At 32.1% G+C, this 22702-nt stretch overlaps 1 protein-coding gene across 1 annotated transcript; it reads left to right on the top strand.

Annotated features, from left to right (window-relative positions):
• Window positions 1-192: 192 nt before the first annotated feature.
• LOC133173285 (thrombospondin-type laminin G domain and EAR repeat-containing protein-like) lies at window positions 193-19914 on the top strand. Its single transcript, XM_061308271.1, has 9 exons — window positions 193-1126; window positions 4445-4968; window positions 13631-13742; window positions 14376-14519; window positions 14759-15024; window positions 15148-15334; window positions 15631-15860; window positions 17141-17328; window positions 19618-19914. The coding sequence occupies exons 1-9, from the start codon at window positions 1024-1026 to the stop codon at window positions 19880-19882; spliced, it is 2019 nt and encodes a 672-aa protein (XP_061164255.1). The 5' UTR covers window positions 193-1023; the 3' UTR covers window positions 19883-19914.
• The last annotated feature ends 2788 nt before the right edge of the window (window positions 19915-22702 follow it).

Genomic DNA, 22702 nt, shown 5'->3' with positions numbered 1-22702 from the left:
ATAATCGCCGAAAATTCCTGGATGTCAGCAAATATCACCGAGATAAAACGACATCACAGAACCTGCATGGCTACCCATAGCGATAACCCGCCATTACGAGACTTCTTCTATCATAACATCAGAATTATTGGCCGCATCGCATTATTATATTGGGTGTTGACAACTTGAAGTGACTGCCTTGTTTGCGTTGCTTTGATATTTCGACAAGATACACATTTTATCATCACGACCAAATTACATCAAGTTGAAATGCCAGCGTTTTACTTATATAGACGTGTTAGAAGTCCCTTCATGCTACGAGGAGATATATTACATGTTATTGATACAGATTTCGCATTCCAAGCTGGTCTAGAACATACGATATGCCTTATACCACTACCACTAAAACAGAGATTTGTATAAAGACAGTCAGAGAGAACAGGGGACCTCTTCTTCTGAATGACCAATCTGATTTAGCGATATGCCATATCTTCTTCACAAATTTGTTCAAAATACCCAACTACATTTCAAAGATGGTCCCGTTTAATTTTGGACATCTTGTGAGGTCTACATTGGAATTTAACCTTCTTGAATAATTGGAGTATTGTCACCATAACAGAAAGTAAATGTTACCATTTTCTTTCTCGACTTTGCTTGCAGCAAAGAAAGACATATCAGTGATACTCAAGTCAGTCACCGTGCTCACAGAAGAAAACAGCCGGCCTTTCATTATCCCGCTATCTGTATCCATTTGAAACACTTAGCTACCCGAAGAAGCAACTTTCAGTAACCCAATCCAATAATTCACGCAGAAAGTGATTGTGACTCCGCCTTCCCTGACTAAGACCATAATACTCAAAAAGGTTTTTTCAAGTTAAAAAGTTTTAATTAGGACAATCAGCGCCATATTGAAAACTGTTCCTTATCGCGTCAGCAATCATGTGATAATAAAGCTTGCACTCATTGGCTTGATCTTTTTTTGGCCAGATCAGAGGAATGATAAAGAATGGAAAAATCTTAACTTAATTTCTATGGAAAGAAGCAATGGATTCACTTCTAATGTTTAAAAATATTTTATTTCTATTGTATTTAAACTTTAAATGTGAAAAAGTGAAGGGAAATACTCCGGATCCTTCTTTATGTGCAGGTAAGTTTTTACTTTTTTCGCTGACTTTAATCTCTGTGAGATTGCTAATGATAAAGAGTTTGCTAAACATTTTACCTGTTGAAAAATGCAAATTTATATTAAATAGAGAATATTTGCCAAAAACAAACAACAAATTGTTTAGCTGTCCGTCAATTGGTTAATTTTTAATTTCACGCACCTTGAGGTATTCCAAAATTAGTATTTAAACATTTGTTGGATATTAAAATAGTCAATTTGAAAAAAAAAATATACATATAAATACTTAAATGCATTTTTCAATGACCAAATTTGTGCTGTGGCGTTTTAAAACACACTATCTATATAAATTGTATAAATTGGTATTTTTAAAAATTACTTCTTTTTTTTTTTTTTTAGAAACTCTTTCCTGCTTCATTTAAATGTTGAAGAATGGGCAGGAAAGGTTAAAGAAATTTTGAAACCTTGCTTTTTATATTCTTCTATCGAACTCTATCAGGTAAAGACATTACCCTGCAAAATTGACAATTTTAATGTCTCATTGCTTCACCTGGGCTCTGTTTGGGCAAATTTCAACAATACCTTTGCGAGACATCTTTTGACGTGGAGAAAGTTACTAAGCCAATCTGTCTCAGGCGCCTCCATACAAAAGTTATTATTTTGCACTTAGGCAGGTGAATTTACAAGGATTTTCTTAACTATATCATAAATATTTATTCACCGGGGATCGATGGCACACTATTCACATAAAATAAGATTATTTACTTTCACAGGCGAACGGCAATTTCCCTTGCTACATTTAAGTTTGTTTACATGCAAATCACATATACATGGCGATTCATTAAATTATTCACGACCACATACTATCTTTAATGAAGTTCATTGAGGATTAGAAGTGACGGTTTACGTGGGATAAACTCCTAGCAACTTTTACGTTTAATTCAAATCTATAATTTACTGCATCCTTTCGCGACATTTACCTAATGGAAAGTTAAAAAAAAAGATAATGAATTTTATATTGTTGTAAATATATATGATTCAAATCTTTTTAGTTATTTTTGGCGCTTTTTATGCATTACAATCTAATTTATATATCAGTGTTTGGAGCTACGATTTGTTACATTGATATATGTAGTTAGAATAGAGATGAAAAGCTATGTGTACACTTTACATGTTTACCTTATTTGTAAACAGAATTCAATCTGTTATCTATTAAATTATCCCTTCTACTCATGAATATTATATATCAAGTAGAAGAAGTACTTAGTTGTAAGACTTGTTTAAAATCCTTTTGAAAGTATGCAAAGTATACATTAGTTTATGTTCAAATTAAATGTGTAGAAAAGAAATAAATGTGAATATATATATCTAAAAAATGTAACTAATTAAAAAAAAAAAAAACTTCTCGAACAATTACATCTATGACTTGTCTTTCGTTAATCGAGAAAAGAAAATTTCCTGTATATTTGGTTTTATGAATACAATTACTAAGATTGAAGAAAATGCCTCCCCTTAATGACACTGCAAACCTGTCCCTTTTCACTTTTTAGTGATAAAATATTGTAATAAATAGTTAACAAGATTGATATCCATAAAAATTTGATTTGCCACTATTAAGATATAACGAAGACGTTGGGCACCTGTATCGATAATCAAAATTATCCAATCATATTTCTTGTCATCCCCCATTTACTTTTTTCACCTTAAATATCAAAGATCTTTTTAATTTTAACATCTTAATAAAGCTTATTTGCCGATAATTTTGCGTGTAATACTTTGATGTAACACAAATCAAGTAAGTCATCAAAATTTCTATCTTTCTACAACATGTAAATTCACAATTACTCGTCATTTCCGTGGCTTTAAGTTTGATAGTGACACCCCATTACTTCTTTCGATTGTGCTTTTAAGAGCACAGGTGTTTATTGTGGGCAATTTTATAATGAGGTTACACCAAGCAAGGGCCGACGTTCATACACGTTTCTTCTTAGATTTAAAGGAGACTGGTATTTTTATTTGTAAAATATAAAAACAGCTAAGTTTTTAAAGTATTTTAGGCCATTTAGTAGCAATTTAGCCATCATTTATCTTTCTCCTGCACATAGCCATAAGTCAAATCCTCACATTTTAAATCATATTAAGATATCAAACGACTTTGTTCTTTTTCCCAGTTTATGAATAGTCACCCTACAAATATTTTGTAAATATTTAATGTTGCAACTCTTATCAAAAATTCCTATTGCTGTAATGAAGAACGATCAATGGTTAATTTTGACATTTAAAATCAAAGAGCAAGTTTAACTACAAAGAATTTAATTAGTAAAATGTTCGCTCTGCAAGGTCCCATAGAATTTTTATGGAACCTCCTATACGATTCGGGACATATTTTAGGCTTCGAACAAATTTCTTGGACTAAAAGTTGATGAATAATAAATTTGTGATCAAAGAAAACGCATAACTTTTCCCAATCAGTCCGTGTTTAAAGCCATATTTGCGCTGTCATCAAGAAACAGAAATGACTTTTAAATATCATGTGCAGTCTATAAGGTTTACTTGCCCAAGGGGGCGTGTCCGAGGCGTCTGGCGATCCGAAAATACACGTGTTCAAATTGATTTAATTGAATTAGACAGCTTATGTTTAATGCCAACAAGTTGATTCAACTCAATCTATTGAAAAAAGGACGGAGATATCCCTCCAGCATAACGTTATGACAAACAAAATTAAACAGAACTTGCATTAGTTTGGCCATCCTCTTACCCCCCTGGGCCTCCCCCAAGTGTACTCTGGTAAGGTGTAAACACAAAAAAGATAATCTGATACAACAGAATGTTGTCTTCCTGTTAATAAGGGTGAACGATCAGAGCAAGAATCTAACTTGAGCACACTGACCGACCACTAGCGCGGGCATCGCAGTGGCTAATGATTCAGGAGGGGGATGTTTGAAAAAAAAAAAAAGCTTTTAATTTAACATAATGTCGACTGATGACATCAAATGTATGACATGGTACAGTATTTCCGGAACAATTAAGAAAGAAAACTTACGAATTAACACTTAATGACATTCTATTGCATGCTTCAGAAGATTTTCACTGGTTTAATTATTTTAAGAATTTATTTATAATGCAATGACATTTTTAGATATTATTTCTACAGTTAGAGAAGGTACAACTTTTATTGTCGTTTAATGAGTGAATGGTTATTACTTTGGCGAGGGACCACAGAAAAAATAAATGTGCAGAGAACTGAGAAGTTTTTATCAAATATAATTGAAAATGAAGTTGAAAAATTTATTTCTTGTGATCAAATTGTGTATCATGCTTTTTGTTTGTTTTTTGTTTCAGGTATTTTACCAGCGGATCTACTAGAAGAAAGTATACCAAAGTACGGTTTTTTACCCAGTGGAGTGAGCGTTTTGTATGACACCAATAGTCACGCGCATGCGTACAGGTTCTCCAGAAACAATGTTGATTTACAGTTTCCCGTCTCCAAAATATTCAAAAACTGTCTTTCTTTCCCAGATGAATTTTCAATATTTTTCGTGATAAAACATGAAAGTGTGTATGATAAAAAAGAATGCATACTGCATATAGGACACAGAAATTCAACTTTAGTATCGATACAATTTTCTAGAAAATACATCATATTTACTTATAACAACAGAAGAGTGCAATACAGGAACTTTGCATTGAAAGACAAAAAGTGGCATTCCATAGGATTTAGTGTATCTTCAACTGATATCACAATGACAACAGACTGTATAAATAAAAGAAGAAAAAGACTGAAAAGGAAATGGCCGTCGATTCTTCCACTTAACAACTCTACTTTTCAAATTGCAAGCTGTGCACCAGGACAGGGGGTTACGCTGGTAAAGTAACACTATTTTTTTAAAACAAAAATCACCGTAATGAAAAAGGTTAAGATAACGAGCAAAGATCTATCTTAAAAAATATACAAACATCACAAATCTGTAAACAGGGCATACAACACGGACCCTTGGAAATTCCAGAGTTGGGATCAGGTGCCTAAGAGGAGCAAGCATCCCCTGTCGACCCATCACATCCGCCATGAGCCCTATGTATTGATCAGACAGAGGATTTTGTATTTAAATTTAGTATAAAAACAAAGGCCTAACAACTTGTATGATTTGCTTGTTTGTTTGTATGTTGTTACGTCCCTCTTGAGAATTTTTCACTCATATGGAGACGCCACCACTTGCCAGTGGAGAGCTGCAAATTTTGTCCTATACTCGGCACTTACGGCCATTGAGCAGTGAGGGATCTTTTTCGTGCCAGCACCTACTGCGACACGGGACCTTGGTTTATACGGTCTCATCCGAAGGACCGGTCTCCACTTCCCACAGTGGAATTCGAACCCGCGATGTAAGGATCAACTCCTTACGCCGCGTCTCTAGAGCAGACGCTCTAACCATTGCGCCCCTCGGGCGACCAACTGGTATGAAACACGTCAGCAAAAATTAGACCCAATGATACGTTACATGTATATCTGCTAACAAGGTCATTATAACGGCCATAGAAATTGACGACTTTAAACGAGGTTGTTAAAATCCCTGTAACATTAACTTATCTGTCAGAAGTCCGCCTCGGTTTAAAAATTGATCGTACTCAGAGCATTGTGATCCGCGTGGCGCAATGGTTAGAGCGTTTGCTCTAGAGTCGCGGTGTAAGGAGTTTGATCCTTACGTCGCGGGTTCGAATGAGACCGTATGAGCCGAGTTCCCGTATCGCAGTAGGCGCTTGCACGAAAAATATCTCTCACTGCTCAAAGGCCGTAAGTGTCGAGTACAAGTCCTTTTAACATCAATTTCAGAGTACTTGTGTGTAGAATCAGAGTGATTTTTAACAAAGTAATTTTGTTGATGACCAGTCACAAGATATTAACATTTCCAAGTTAAGTTTTTATTAAAGAAGCAATTTTCTAGTTTTTAATTTATCGTGAGAAACGGTTCTATAAAGTGGGGAAAAAGTCGTATGTTTTGATGTTACTGACTTTGAAAAATTAGATTTAAATTTTCTTAAAGTTCTTTGGAGGTTTTGAGAATCCACATTTGATTTACACCATTTGTTGAATACGCTGCAACACAGTACGTCTGAAGTTGTGAGGATTAAAGATAGGGGATGCAGAACATTTGTTGAATCCGGCAAGATAGCTTTGTTTATAAGGATTTTATTGAAATTTAGAAATCCAGTATAAGTAGGGTAGATCGAACTTACCTTGGTTGACTGAAATGAATAATGATTAAAGGTCGCCCGCGTGACGCAGTGTTTAGAGCGTTCGCGCTAGAGTCGTGGAGTAAGGAGTTGATCCTTACGTCGCGGGTTCGAATCACACTGTGGGACGTGGAGACCCGTCCTTCAGATGAGACCGTATAAACCGAGGCCCGGTGTCGCAGTAGGTGCTGACAAAAAGATCCCTCACTGCTCAATGGCCCTGAGTGCCGAGTATAGGTCAAAATTTGCAGCTCTCCACCGGCAAGTGGTGGCGTCTTCATATGAGTAAAAAATTCTTGAGAGGTACGTTAAACAATAAACAAATAAACATAAAAGAATTAAAGACTGAAATGGGATTTTTTTTACGAATGTCATCCTTAAAAAGTAAAGTGTCAGTATCAGTTGGATTTCCAGACGTAGAATTAAAACAAAATTCTTCTAAAATACAGTTATAATAATGAGCCTTGTATAACAAGTTCTTCTGATTTCTTAAGAAATAATTAAAATTAGTCTAAACTTAGTGTTTAGATTCATCAAAAGAAAAATTACGCAAAAGAAAGAAATGAACTTCAAACAAGATGATATTATTGTCTCTGTGAATAAATAATTACGTATTTGTTAGATATAAGTTAAAAAATAAAAATTCCTAAAGCCCCCGTTTTTTCTGACTTCATTTATACATGAAGATATGAAAAAATATAAAGGACTTATCATAAGTACATTCCAACAGTATCACCATATGAACATAAACTGATAAACATGCCAAATGAATAGAGTAACCCTTAATGATACAAAATCTACAAATGATATATAACTATAAGAGGATCATCTCGTATCCACTAATGAATTATCTGTATCATTAATCAACTGTCAAGCTAGCCATTAATGATACAATATCCTCCATACAATATGTTGCCCACTAATATGAAACCAAAAAAGTACAAATTTATCATCTTATTTTATTGGCATAGACAAAGTTTATCATATAAAGATAAAAATGAAAACATAATAATGCATACACTTCTCATTTCTGATATATTGCTCTTTGTAGAGTGTATCCTACCTCTGGTGTTTCCTGAGCTCCGTGTTTTTGCAAAAATCAAAACATAATAATGCATAAACTTCTCATTTCTGATATATTGCTCTTTGTAGAGTGTATCCTACCTCTGGTGTTTCCTGAGCTCCGTGTTTTTGCAAAAATCAAAACATAATAATGCATACACTTCTCATTTCTGATATATTGCTCTTTGTAGAGTGTATCCTACCTCTGGTGTTTCCTGAGCTCCGTGTTTTTGCAAAAATCAAAACATAATAATGCATACACTTCTCATTTCTGATATATTGCTCTTTGTAGAGTGTATCCTACCTCTGGTGTTTCCGGAGCTCCGTGTTTTTGCAAAAATCAAAACATAATAATGCATACACTTCTCATTTCTGATATATTGCTCTTTGTAGAGTGTATCCTACCTCTGGTGTTTCCGGAGCTCCGTGTTTTTGCCCTGTTTACTGGAATTATGAGATTGATCAATGTTTGTTATCTTTACCTTTTACATTGAGCACAAATAAGAATCCAGTATGAATCTAACATGTAAATAGAAAAATCATAAATTAATGTAAAAAATGATACGTGTATATCATTATTATGCAAAGTCATTCACTAAAGAAATTTTACATGATCAGGTAATTTTGGTTACTACAAAGGTATGCTTAGAGGTACTTATGAGTTTTCTATTTAAGCTTTCACAACACAATACTTTATCTTTTTTATATAATTATTTTATTTTATTGGCATAAATACAGTTAATTTTATCAGAAAAGAATAAAAAAAAGAAGGTCAAATAACATTCAACCTTACGTGCCCAACGTTTAATAATATTGTTCTTTCAAGTGTGTATCCACTGAGCTCAAATATGAATCAATATGAATCTAACTAGCATGTAAATAGCAAAGGAGAAAATAAATATTTTAAATTTCATTTGTTCAATTAGTACAGGCTAATATTATTTGTGGAAACTTTCAATTCTGTAAAGAAATTTGTTAGGCACTCCGAACCAGTCACCATACAAATCAATACCAGTTCTGAGCTTACACAACAAATAGTAGCACGATTTAACGTTTAGAGTTGTGTAATAGTGCTTGGCTTCTCTGTATGTTTTATTTTTCTCTCTTTTTAAGATGTTAAGATGATTATAATTTTTTGACTTTAATTACTCAATAAATGCATCTTTAGTGGTATAGAAAATAATACACGACTCACAGTGTATATTACAAACGACTAGGAATACTAGTGATTACTTTATCCAGTAGGTTTATCATTTTTAAGGTAGATATTTTCATAAAAATTCTAACCTAGTACCTAGTATATTTTGTAAACGATTAAACTTTATGCTTAGTATTTTTTTTTAAATCTTATGTATAAATACTTTTTGCAAAGATTCTTTTTTTCTTTATTTCCTAATCTGCAAGGTTGCCTTAATTCTTTGAAACAAGTTTTTTTTATATATAAATCCATGGTCGTATACATGAAGTTGCTCTTCAAAAATACATGCAAAATATTAAATATTTGTATGGAACTTCTGCTGGTTAGGTTCGAATGTAAGAAAACAAAATTATTAGGCATTGGAAAGGAAATCTTCAAAATTGAGAGTGAAACATAGCTCGTGTATAAACTACATATTTTACATCGTTGTTTTAAGATATACAATGATATGTGTTGGTGTATATTTCACTCCTGATAAGTTTGTTTGTCCGGCTTATCTAAGTAAATAATTACATAATATAACCACCACAAAGTCTCGGACGGGGACGAAAGGAACACAAATTTAGAACATAAAATTCTCATTTTGACAAGATTTTGGCTGAATGTACACAAGAGTTAAGATAGATATAAGGAACGGCACTGCGAGAATAAGCAAAGCAAAACTAAACGACGGTATTCTTTCAGGACACTTCTACACAATATGAAGTTTTAAAATTAGTTCTTAAAAACACTTCGATTTCTCTTTTCTGTTGATCTTTGCAATAACAATAAATGTATCTGTATTTTTTTCTGTTAACTTACATTCAAGATAATTTAAATCATTGCTCATAGAGACGTCTTTCATTTCTGGGGTTAACATAGGGTTTCTCTCAGAAAATACCACATGATGCTCAAGTGACCATTAAGACCCATTTATGTCTTTCGTTATTTCAATTTTAGAGACAATGATAAAATATTTATGTCAAGCTTTCTTAGACACATCTGAGAACTTTCTACCTTTAGCAATAGTGCCCCAAAGTCCTCTGATTACAAAGGTCATTCAAATTACGATTGTGAATTATTTTAAAATTTATCAGTTTAAATAATTATTTTTGTATGAAAACGACAGACTTGCAACTATAATGCATTTTGGATATCTTCTCAAAACAAGAAATTTTAACGGTTTTGATATCCTAAAGTAATCTTAAGATATCGTTATTTTAAACACCTGAGACTTCCTGACTATTGCCGATTTTCTCTTTATCTATTTGAGAAGATTATCTCAAATATATCAACACGTGTAAGATAGTCCTCAAATATTATCGCCAAATCTACATAATACCAGGAATTCGAATAAAATACTAGTGCTTTGTAAGAACCCGTCATTTCACCTCATAATGGGCGGGTGTTTATTTATTGCTTTTAACATTATCGGCTATCGTTCTTATCGCCTGTTTAATTACACAATAAGGGGTACCGCAAATAAACTGTCTTCTGACAGGCGAGAAAACGGCTGTGGGTTACTTTATAGGGACCTCATGGCTCTGTGGATATCCTTCACTTACTCTCAGTGCAAGTTTATTCAAATGAATTTTTTAAACAATCCGTTAATTGCTAGGTATTAGTAAACATATAGCGTAATTTGTGCTTAATTGATTTCAAATGGTAGCCTCAAAAGATGTATGGTTATGTCAAACTGATATGGCCACCCGAAACTTTCAGCACCATCCCTATCTAGTAGCTTTCTTAAATTCTATTAACTGAGGATAAACACATTTTCACATCATAATTAATATGTACAGGGTTTGGTTGTTGATGTATGGGAGCCATAAGATAATGATATATTTGGTCCTGGCTAATGATAGCTCTGGTAGTGAAACCGATATCTTTGGTAACACATCTGACCGCGGTTAACCCATACACAGTCACCAAAAATTTAATCCACGGAAGATGTCCTTGACTGCTTGACGGTTTTGTCTGTCTTTTTGAAATATTTTGAAAAAGGAGATATCTTGCGTTGGATTGGTTTACCGAATTCTCGAATGCTTATAGCATTTTCTGTTAAATATAAATCAATTCTGTCATTCCAGAGCTTATATAGTGTATGTTCTGTTGTGAATTCATTTCAGCTAGACTAGGTTCACATTACTTAAAAAAAATGAAAATTTCTTTGAGGATCAAACGCATAACAAATCTGAATACAGAATGATGCAATCAGGGAGAGATGTTTAAAAATGTGCTAAAATGGCAAAATCCTTTCATTAAGCCATTAAAAAGTGTAATTTTTTAAAGACGTGTATAAGTTTTATCCTGACCCATTCCCTATCTATGATATCATTCAGTTTTAACTCGTCATTGAAAATAAGTTCTTTTCATAGTTTTTTCTTAAAATAAAGCCAAAATCTAAAGAATGAGGAACCCACAGTTTGAATTTACGGCTATAATTAAATTATGTAGAAAATGGATTACATCGACTATTGCTTCCAAACTTTTTAATTACAAGAAAACTTTACAGAGCCTGGATATTGAGCATCTGAAACATAATCCTTCATCGTGTTCATGTTCTTCTTCACCCTACAAATATAGTTCTGCTGGACATGTTATTACTGGTGACGTAAATATACTTAATACTGAAGACCTTAAATCACTTATTTTAAAAGAGCCAAAATTTAGGGATTCCCGATCTTTCAACTGGAATCATAATTTCATAAATATTATGAATTTTGTGGAAGATTACGCCAGGCGATGGGTCAGACATGAAAAAGAAGACCTTGACACTTTATCAGAATGGATTAAATGTATCAGATGTATGTTAAAATCTCGCATTAAGCGATTGATGGGCAATATACTAGTAAAAACCGTCTATCCTTCTGTGTTCAATAATTCAGAAGTGAAAAAAGAGTTCGATAGACTAAACGATCAGTATGTACTGGTCCCAGCTGAAAAAGCAGGTACATGTAACAACATTGTCTTTGTTTGTAAGAATGAAATATATGGAGATAACAAACAGTATTCAAGCTCAAAAGTCCATTCAAACAATACAAATCAGGACCAGAGCAAACATGGATCTCTAAAACATTAGAACTGGAATCAGGTGCCATGGAGGAATGAGCATCCCTTGCCGACCGGTCACACCTGCCGTGTGCTCTTTGTCATTATAGGGAAATAACGGAAAAACCCGTCTACAATTCAGTGGGTAAAATAATGGCCTAACAATAAGTATGGAAAAAGTCAGTCAGCATTTGACTTAATGATAGATTGTATTTGCTGACAAGGTTATTGTATCGACCATAGAACTTAGGAAATAAGGCTCATTGTTTAAATTGTATTTTAGAAGAACTTGGATATAATTCTACAAGAGGCAATCCAAACCCATAGCTCCCTTTCTAAGGAGGAAATTCTTCAAAATCATATGTCAATTTTGAATATATTTAATATTCCCAACAACCAAAATGAATTTGAATTACCATATTTACATTGGATTCCGAAATTTCATAAAAATCCTTAAAAACAAAGATACAGAGCGGGTTCCAGTAAATGTTCTACCAAGCCTCGATTACTCCTCACTAAAATAATAACAGTAGTGAAGGAGAAACTTCAGGAGTACTGTGCAACAATATATTCGACAAGTGGTGTAAATCAGATAAAGATACTTAAAAATTCCAAGGAAAAATTTGTAATCACAAAATTTTACCAAAATTAATAACATAAACACTTACGACTTTTCAACTCTGTATACAACCATTCCCAATGATAAATTAAAGTGCAGGCTTTTTGACATCACTGACAGCTGTTTTTTTTTTAAATAAAACTGGAATTAATAAATTTATTTATCTTGCCATTGGTCATTTGCAAAATTATTTTGTTAAAAAAACATTATGATTGTACACACGTACTCTGAACTTCATATTAAAAAGATGCTGAAGAGTTTCTGACTGACAATATCTATGTGGTTTTTGGAGACCAGGTCTTCCAATAATCTTTTGGAATTATTGGGGTACAATTTGCACCCCGTTGTTAGCAGACCTATTTTTGTATTCATATGAAGCAGAATTTATTCAAAATCTTAAACACGAGAAAAAAAAGAAATCTCTTGATGTGGTCTACAACTCGACATTTAGATTCATCGACGACGTATTATCAATTAACAATATTTCTATTCATATATCGACACGATAAATCCCAGTGAGCTTGAAATAAAAGATAAAAAATAAAAGATACCACAGAGTCTGACACATCTGTTTCATATTTGGATATTTTACTATAGAAAAAGACGTCAATGGTAACCTAACAACCAAGCTTTATGATAAACCTGATCACTTCAACTTTTCAATCTCAACTTCCCTTACTTATGCAGCAATATACCCTTATAACCTGCATCATGACAAGGAGCACACGGCGGATTAACCGGTCAGCACGGGATGCTCACTCTTCTATGGCACCATGATCCCACCTCTGATCTTTTTGGAATTTTGTGTTTACTCTGCTCCCGATTAGTATTGTTTTAATGGACTTTGAGTTTGAATACTGTTCGTTATCTCCATATTTCATTTTATGAAATTCAATTTACAATCAAGTAAAAAGTAATCGCGGTACCTTTCAATTTTATACTATTTCAATGAAGAGATCAAGAACATACTAATTACCATTTTGTAAGAGACTTTGTAAGAGGTAATGTGCATACATTTCCTTCGTATAATTTACGGGGAAAACACTCATATCTATAACTAGTTTTCTTCAATTTTTCATTGAAATGTTACTTTAAAATATGTTTTTCATTTTGTTGAACTAAGCCCGGATACACCATATTTCACAAGCTATAGTTATAATGCACCTCTACAGGAATTCATTTATATAAAGGCAGCTCTTGACTTTAATAATTATTTTTATCCCCTTAATGTTCTCAATTTTTCAATAATACTCTTCTTGGTTTAAAGCAGGGAATCCCTAGTTAGATTTGTGGAAAGAAAAGCAAAATATCAACCAAGCTTACAAGGTACATGTATATGCATTTATATAGAATTTTTTTTTAATAGATGTTGAATATTTATTTTGTTTAGGGACAGATCAAAGATTTGATTTTCATCCCTGGAGCCGACGCCGCTGTCAGAGCGTGTCCACCCAAAACACCCCAGCATCGTCACCTAGACAACCGTCTACCCGCAGTCCCAGGTACTCCTTCGTCAGAGCAGTTGTTCACTCTTCCTTTTTAATTATTTGCAATAAAAATTATCCAAGGAATGGCATGCGTAAACATTTCATATGAAAAAATTCTACATGCATTTCAAATAATTTCAGGCCGATTAATTGGTATGTATTCTGGCATTGCATGATCAGTGCACATATGCTTCTTTACACTAAAATGCATTTTCTTTTAAATCATATAAATGCGCTTAAATCACTGGAATATTTTAATAAAATATATAAACCAATACAAAACTAATTTACATATTTTAAACGTCTATAATTATTCTATTAATGTCATTCAGATGTAGAAAGATGCACCTGTTATTTAAGGAAATAGATGCAAAAGAGCGATAACTCAATTTTATTTTTCTTCAACAATGAGTTGTCTAAAATTTTGTCTTTTATGATACACTCAATTTCATTTTTATAGTTATTTTCTCAAGAAAATTTATCATCATTATAAAAAAAAACTATTTTAGTTAGCGACGGACGTTCGGATTTTTTTTCTTAAATAAGCAAACAGTGAATATTAAAAATGAAAAAAATAAATAAAATTTTGAAAAAAAAATTAAAGCTTACCTTTAACTAGTAAGTTTCAAGTTGAATATGTCATTTTAGATATATACCGAATCGGATCGCCGGGTCCCCGCTGGGATGACTGCACGTGGACAGACGTGGGAAACATCGCCTATGACCTTCACGCCAAATCTCTCAAGGTCTGCGTCAACGGAATCTGGCAGCATGTCACCGTAAATATACAAGGTACACGTGTACAGAGACCCAAATTGTCAAAATTTAAAGAAAATGTATGTACTTATATACAATAGCTGATAAAATTCTTACCAACAATATTTACCTAGGAATTAAAGTATAATAACTGAATCTTGATATCCATAAGATTCGATTGGTGTTGTTATAAACATCTACAAAATGCTTCCAATAGGAATACATGTATGAACCCTATTCTTGACTGCGGCTTAATATTTTTGCAATCTTTGAAGCTCCATCAAAAGGCCCAAAATTACCACGTCGATTAGACTACATAGACTTCTATCAAGACATCCGCACTCCAGGTCCCTCTATCGATGTTGAGGTGTTCACTATAAATGGGGAGGGAATCTTTGCTGTCTTTGCGTCCAGTAGACCTAGGAAATCGAAAAAAGACGTTTCCATTATATATAAATGGAAGAAAAAGAAGTTTGTTTTCTATCAACGAATGGACACAGATGCCGCCCAATGTTGGAAATTCTTTATTATTGACAACAACGTGAGTAAAATTAAATATTAATTTTATTTCAATTTTTTGTAAATGAAATCAAAAGTATAGTAGTATGTAGGCGATGTGTTTCCTTAAAAACAGCCCTACAATGTACGTCCCTTTCAATTTCAGTTTTTCCTTGCAGTTGCGAACTATGGCAAGACCCCTGATGTTCAAAGCAATTCCACAATATTTAAATGGCATAAGCGGCGTAAAAAATTCAAAGAATTTCAAACAATACTCACTTGGACAGCACGGGACTTTGAGCATTTTGTCATCAACGATGAACATTATCTAGCTGTCGCTAACCATGCTAAAGGTAAACATCAAAGGTTCATTAAAGGGTAAAAATTCATCAATGCATTCCAAATCTAGTAAGTGCTATGAGTACAATATACTAAGCAGATGCATGTTTCCAGCTTCGAGTAAAAATGTGAATTTGTTTTATTGAAGATTTTTAAATTAGAATAATACTTTAAAATTTCAAAATAATTTTTTTTTTAAATATTGAATTAGCAAGCATTGCTATTTTTTTTTTCCGGACATTCATGTAAATGCCATTAAAAAATCAGGTTGTTACAATTTTTGCCAACCGAATTTCCTTTTCATTACAAGGTGCAAGCCAAAAAGTTGACTCTGAAATCTACAAATGGAGTACAAAATTGCGCCGCTTTGAGTTATTCCAGAGTATATTGACAACAGGTGCGTACGACTGGACCTACTTCCGGGTTAATGGATACCATTTCCTGGCTGCCGCCCAGGCCTTCGATGGCTTTAGCACCCTCACTGATTCAAACATCTATGTTCTACAAGACAAGAAGTTTGTTCTCTTCCAAACAATAGAGGTTATTCTTTCTTCAATATATTTATTGAGTTTAAGGTATGTCACTCGTCAGCTTTTGAGAAAAGTTAGGTCAGAACCTCTAACTTCAAAATTATTTATTACAATTTAATTTTTTTTCGAATTAAACAATGCAAATTATACAATATTTAATTTTTAAACTGATCAAAAATCTCATTAAGAAACAAGATTTATGGGGGACTATTTCTTGTGGTGGAAGGATTTCTTTGATTTACTATTTTGGAGTTTTAGCCCTATATAGTTTTACACAGAGAATCTGTTTCGTTGTTATATGCTAGGAATATTATATATATATTTCAATTAAATTTTTTAAAACAAAATTTACACATTCACTCAACAGATTTTGCCAAAATTGAAAACATATATAAGAAGTCAAGATAAAATTTACATTGTTTTTCGCCTGAAAATCGCATATTTTGACCAATGGCAATATCTCAAATTTATATCACCGACCCCAACTTTTTCTATCATTATTTTACACTAGATGGTACATTGAACTGATTAGCACTTAAGTCATAAAAAAGCTTGATACAAGAAAAAAAATTCATTGCCTATCTAGATTTTTTAAACTCAGAATATGATATTTTTTTTAGTGCAAAAATGTCACAAAATACTTTACGCACATTAATTTGCATGGCTTTTCAATAATAAATATTATTCTAACTATTTTACATAACATAAGATTATATTTATTGCCATTATTACATTTGTTAAAATATTATTAAGCTAAAAGAGATTAACCTAAAAGTTCTAATTCAAGTGCAAAAAGGTCAAATTAATTGTACCGTTGATCAGTAATACATGTATGCATACTGACCCCCAATTTGCGATTTTGAATCACGCTGTATGAGTAGTTATCTAAAATACACTTCCCAAAAAAAAAATCCTTGATATAACTCATATCACGAGTGACATACCTTAATTATCAACAGAATAATGTCAATAACAGTAATGATAATGGGAACGGGTATTTCAAAACATTTTGATTTATACTACAATTCTTGAATTTATTTACATTTATTGTAAATTTATCCTTAATATTTGATATCTGAAATGAAATATAACTGGCTTTAATTAAGTGATAGTATAAATTGAAATAAACTTTTAAAATTGTAAGGAAGATTCTTAAACAATAAAATTACCATGAGAACACCACTCTCAAATTATTATGCACATTGTTGTACCTGTGACCTTTAGTGTTGACTTTAGCAGATGCGCTTATTATTTTTAAGTGCGATATAAAAAAAAAGATTTCTTTTTCAGACAAACGGTGCGACAGACGTAGAATTCTTCCAGATTGGAGACTCAGTTTTCCTTGCAGTGGCCAACGCGTATAATTATGGTCCTCAGAATATCAAGAAAAAACAGGAATATTTCACAAACTCAACCATATACAAACTGGATAAAGGGAGAAGAGTTTTTAAAACATTTCAAACCATTCAAACATTTAGGTATAGCAGCAAAAACAATTTTTAAATTTTTTTTTTAAAAGAACTTTTTCTTTTAAAAATAAAACAAGAGCCCCAATGGCCTTAACGGTCAACCGAGTATAAAAAAAAAAACATGTAAAGGATCTATGGCAAGGTTAATAATTATATAATAACAAAAAATAAAACTGAATCTCAAAAACAAGATAAAGGATGACCAGAGATCAATAAAATTGCAGTTCTGGTCTGGAAAACAACAACTCAGAAATCTGCCAGTATATGTCAGTGTTCTCTACACTATCACCAAATATAATACGACAATAGTGCTTAATCATAGAATACAATATTCACAAAATATATCTTTCATGATCTTATCAACATATTGGCCTTTCTTGATCTTTCAATAATAACTATTGTACATTTATAAAGTATTTTTGTCTCACTTTTATTCATATATTAATTACAAGTCTTCATGACTAATCAAACCTTTGAAAGTACATGTACTTTTTATATTATATATTAAAAATTGTTGTATAATTCTTTTATTCAATTTACTTATCAATCACATTATTTACATTAATTAATTATCATAAGTGAATAACAAAAGTAAATAATTCCCCTTAAAGCAGAGTAATTAATATCATAATATCATGATTATATTGGAGCCCCACTCCAGAACCTCTGGCCCAGGGGCCATGTTTTTCACAGTTTTTGAAGAAGCACTCTTTCTCTTCATAAGGTCATCCTTAAAAAATTGTTTGTTTGGAATTGCCCCTTGGGAGATTTCAGACCCAAGACGGAGGGAGGGAATTTTTTTTTTTTTCAAAATTTAAGTGCAATTTAAAATTGACGATAAATATCTCAATAAGAGATGAACACATTATTTTCTTTCTTTTTGTAAAGGGCATCTTCTATCAACCAGGAACCCAGTTTTGCTTAGATCCTACACTTATTAAGTGATTGGAAGGCACATGTCGTAACAGGCCAAGAAATGATTAAATAAAAAATACTTCTTATTTTTGGTCAATACAATTTTTCCAGGAAGGGTCACTTCAATGAGGCGGGAGGCAATTCCAAACAAACAATAATTTTATTTTTGCCTAACCATGCACTTAGTTTCCCTGTTAAATACATAAGATTATCAAAGAATAAATGCATTTTCACTATATAATCAATAGAGTCCCACTTTAACTGCCAAAGTCTTGTCTCAAGGGCAATGAATTTCACAATTTTTGAAGAAAAACTGTTGTTAATCATAACTATGCAATAACTTAATACCCACAACGCGAAGCAGAGAAGATTTTCAAAGAATGAATGCGTTATCACCAAATGATCAATACATCCCTGTCCGAACACCAAATCTCTGACCCCAGGGGCCATAAATTTCACAATTTTGAAAGAAGCACCCTTGGTTATCATAACCATGCACTAAGATTGTCTGATGTCTGATAAAAACTCAGGAGCAGAGAAGATTTTCAAAGAATGAATGCATTTTCACTATATGACCAATAGAGCCTCACCCTAACCCCTGACAACAGGCCACAAATTTCATAAATTTGGAAGAGGCTCATCATATCTATGCACTAAGTTTGTATGCTAAATATAAAATAAATAAATATAAATATAAAACATAAAGAAGATTTTTGAAGAAATTATGCATTTTTACTTTATGATCTGTAGAGCCCCACCCTTACATTAGAACCCCTGACCCTGTGATCACAGATATGGGTAGAGAGCTCATCACAGAGCTCATCACACAGTTATGCCAATAGTTTGAGTGCTCAAAAGGTCCAGGAGTAGAGATAAGTTTTAAAGAATCCATTGATTTTTATGATTTTAAACCTATACATTCCATCAGGGATCACAAAATTCACAATTTTTGTTTCCCTTCACTCATAGATGTTATATGCCTAAATTGGTTGAAAATGGTTCAGAGCTTTTAGAAAAGAAGCCGAAAATGTTCTAATGTTAACGCACGACGACGGGAAAACAGATAGTAATAGGCTCTGAGGTGATTCAGGTGACCTAAAAATTATTTAGGTTTCAAAGGATGCCATTGTTTAAATTTCAGTGAAAAGGGAATAACTTATTGTTGAAAATGAAATACTGTCATAGATGAAATATTAAATATTTTAAAAATAAATAGTTTCGTAATAAATTGCATTTTTTATGTCACATTTTCCCCCTGCACAATAAAAATATTTGTAGATAAATTAGGGTTAGCTTTGAAGTTAATCCTTTTTCACCTATGACAGCTGGATCTTGTTTTGTGTCAACACGCTTCGCTGATCAGAGATCTTTTCTTGTTTACAGTGCAGTGGACTGGGAATTTGTAACCATTGGTGACGAGCACTTCCTAATCGTATCTAATGCGCAGAATCGCGCGTTGGAAGGTGATCACCTTACCAGTATCTACAAATGGCGCGGTGTAGAAAAGTTCGTCCGAGTTCACCAGATGGACGTTTTACCAAACACAGACTGGGAAGTTTTCACTTACAAGAAAGAAGTTTATTTTCTCTACTCTAATGCAAAAGGCAAGACATCACAGGTTTTGAAAGCATATTTTATGCCATCTTGATTTACATTATTATATATATACCATCGTATGTCTCTAGCCTCAGTACCATGCATTTTATTTATAGAATGAGTTTTGTTTGAGTATAGGACTGTGCAATTAATGACAAAATACCTCAGCGCTAAACAAAATTCATTCTGGAGCGCTTCAAATTATTGGACCAACGGTGCCTCTGGAGATTAGATTTCCGTAAAATATCGAAATATTGTTTCGTTGAAAGACGAAACATGGTTTCAGGTATTGAATGCTTTAAAATGTTGATGTTTATTTATTTTTCATTCATAGGTATTAAGATTTTATATACATTTGTTCCTTTTTTATACTTTTGTATGCTTAATACTCAAATTATAATAAACAGTTTGATTAAACGACTTATTAATGATTTTCTCCCCTGATATATATATATATATATATATATATATATATATATATATATATATATATATATATATATATATATATATATATATATATATATATATATATATATATATATATTGTACATGATGTGTATAATGTTACATACCGGTTTGCTGGCATTGCAAGAATGCTAGAAATTTTGACGATAAATCCTGGCTGGACACTTTGTCATTTGTGAACATCGTTCTTATGATGAAAATAAACAAACTTTGTGTTAAAGGTCATTGGAACACGAATTAAGATCAACAGTGTGTCAAGTTTGTCCGGGGGACACTGAATCGAGCACAGCCTTGTAGAGCAAAGAAAAAGAGTGGTCACCTAGACGAGCGTTAACCCATAACAATTCACGGGTCCCAAGGGGAATCGTGACTTCTATCTTGCTATTCTTTTTCATCCTTTGCTCCTTTATTCCATCTTGTGTGAAAGGATTTCACAAAGGCTAAAGCTTATCCTTTCATCATTTCTATTAAATCTAGTTTATATTGGCTAATCACTCCGAAAACTAAAGCTGGTGGCAAGAGATTGGAGTTGAAATTCTATTGATTTATATATTTGTCATTTTTAATTCATATAATCATTCAGTTAGATATTTTCTTAAATTTCATATACTTTTGAAGATAGAAGTATGCTTTGACCCCCAGGGATGTAGATTTATTTTTCTGCATGAAATAAAGAAAAGAACACAGTCCACCACCATTCAAAGTGTTGTGCAGTTTGTTTTCAGTTCTTAAAATCATTTTATTAAAAAAATATTCTGGATAAAAGTATTAAAGATGATGATCTTTTAAAATGATATTTTTTAATCATCCAATTGCAAAATCATAAATTTTTTTTACCAGTAATCAAGTTTTCTTGGGAAAGTTCTTACTCAAAAAAGTGCGAATAGCTTGGACTTGAAGGACACAAAGTAGACAATATTAATTCATATGCTTGTTTTAAATAAACAATTGCTTCTTTTTTTTAATTGATTTCTTTGAAGAAAATTTTTAATCTTTTAAAGCCTGATTATATCTTAATTAGGAATATGTAATTAACCTTTTAATATAAGATAATTTCCATTCATGACTGATAAAATAAATTAACTTAATATTAAATTATTTAGAGATTATTCTCAGAATTCATATGTTTGTAGTTTCAAAGAGGAGACTACTTTACATACCATTTAACTTATAATTAACAGTGTCATTTCTGAAAAAAGGGTAAGTTTCATGTTCTGAAACGGTTATTTTGTTTTCATCTACACATCATGTCAGTTTCTTGAGAATGTATTGATATTTATAAATATTTAAGTAAAGTATGGTTTATTTATTCAATTTGCATTGTACCGGTTGGTATCTGTCACATTTATGTTGATCGGTAACTTTAAAGGCAGAAATTTTAAAATAATTTCTATTTTTTTCTGGAAGTACATGTATATAGTTAAAAAAATACTTGTAGTTGAAAAGGGATAGACAATCGATGTGCAGAATAAATCATTAGGCTTTTTCTTGAAGTCTACATTTTTATTGGTATAATTAAGGTATTTTCACTCGTCAGCTTTTGAGAAAAGTTTGGTCAGAATCTCCAACTTCAAAATTATTTATTACAAATTAATTTTTATTATGTAATTGAACTTTACTATGCAAATTATACAATATTCGATTTAATTCGATTCATTGGGGACTATTTCTTGTGGTGGAAGGATATCTAGAAGAAAATTCTTCAAATGTACAAATTTCTTTAATAAAATGTCTTGGAACTTTAACCCTATATATTTTTACACAGAGAATTTATTTGTAATTTTATGCCAGGAATATTAACCACAGGTTTCAATTAATAATTTAAGAATAAGTTTTACACATTCACTCAACAGACTTTACCAAAAATGAGGATATGTTGAGGAACTCAAGATAGAATTTACATTGTTTTTGCCTAATATTCGCATATTTTGACCATGCAATATCTCAAAATTTACAAACTGACCCCAACCTTTTCTTTCATTACTTTAAACTACAGGATATTTTCAACCGATCAGCACTAAAGTCACAGAAAGTTTGATGCAAGATTCTATTTATATTTTTAAATCTCAAAATTTGATATTTTTAGTGCAAAAAAGTCACGAAATAAATTACGCGCATTATTTTAAAGGATTTTTTTTTAACTAAAGTTACCTATGTTTTTCATTAAAAATATTTTTTTCAAACTATTTTTGACTAAATAATTTAGTATTTTTTGCATGTCTCTATATGAGTGAAAAATTCTCAAACGGGACGTAAAACAACATACAATCAATCAATTAATCAAACTATTTTACATAAAATAAGATTGTTTATAGCCATGATTACATCTTTGATTACATCAAGTACAATACGATAAAGGTTATGTGATTAACCTAAACGTTGCATTTTAAGTGCAAAAAGGTCA

The sequence above is a fragment of the Saccostrea echinata genome, unplaced genomic scaffold, assembly GCF_033153115.1.
Source record: "Saccostrea echinata isolate AGI-Se365-2 ecotype Australia unplaced genomic scaffold, CSIRO_AGI_Sech_v1 ptg000056l, whole genome shotgun sequence".
Taxonomy (NCBI): Eukaryota; Metazoa; Mollusca; class Bivalvia; order Ostreida; family Ostreidae; genus Saccostrea; species Saccostrea echinata.
The sequence above is the reverse complement of the archived record's forward strand: the minus strand, read 5'-3'. Positions and strand labels throughout refer to the sequence as shown.

Bases quoted from the DNA above. Each gene is read 5' to 3' on its own strand.
- LOC133173285 (XM_061308271.1), top strand. From the start codon at position 1,024: ATGGATTCACTTCTAATGTTTAAAAATATTTTATTTCTATTGTATTTA. The intron at 1,127-4,444 runs GTAAGTTTTTAC...TTTTTGTTTCAG, and splicing joins GGATCCTTCTTTATGTGCAG to GTATTTTACCAGCGGATCTA. The intron at 15,335-15,630 runs GTAAACATCAAA...TTTCATTACAAG, and splicing joins TGTCGCTAACCATGCTAAAG to GTGCAAGCCAAAAAGTTGAC.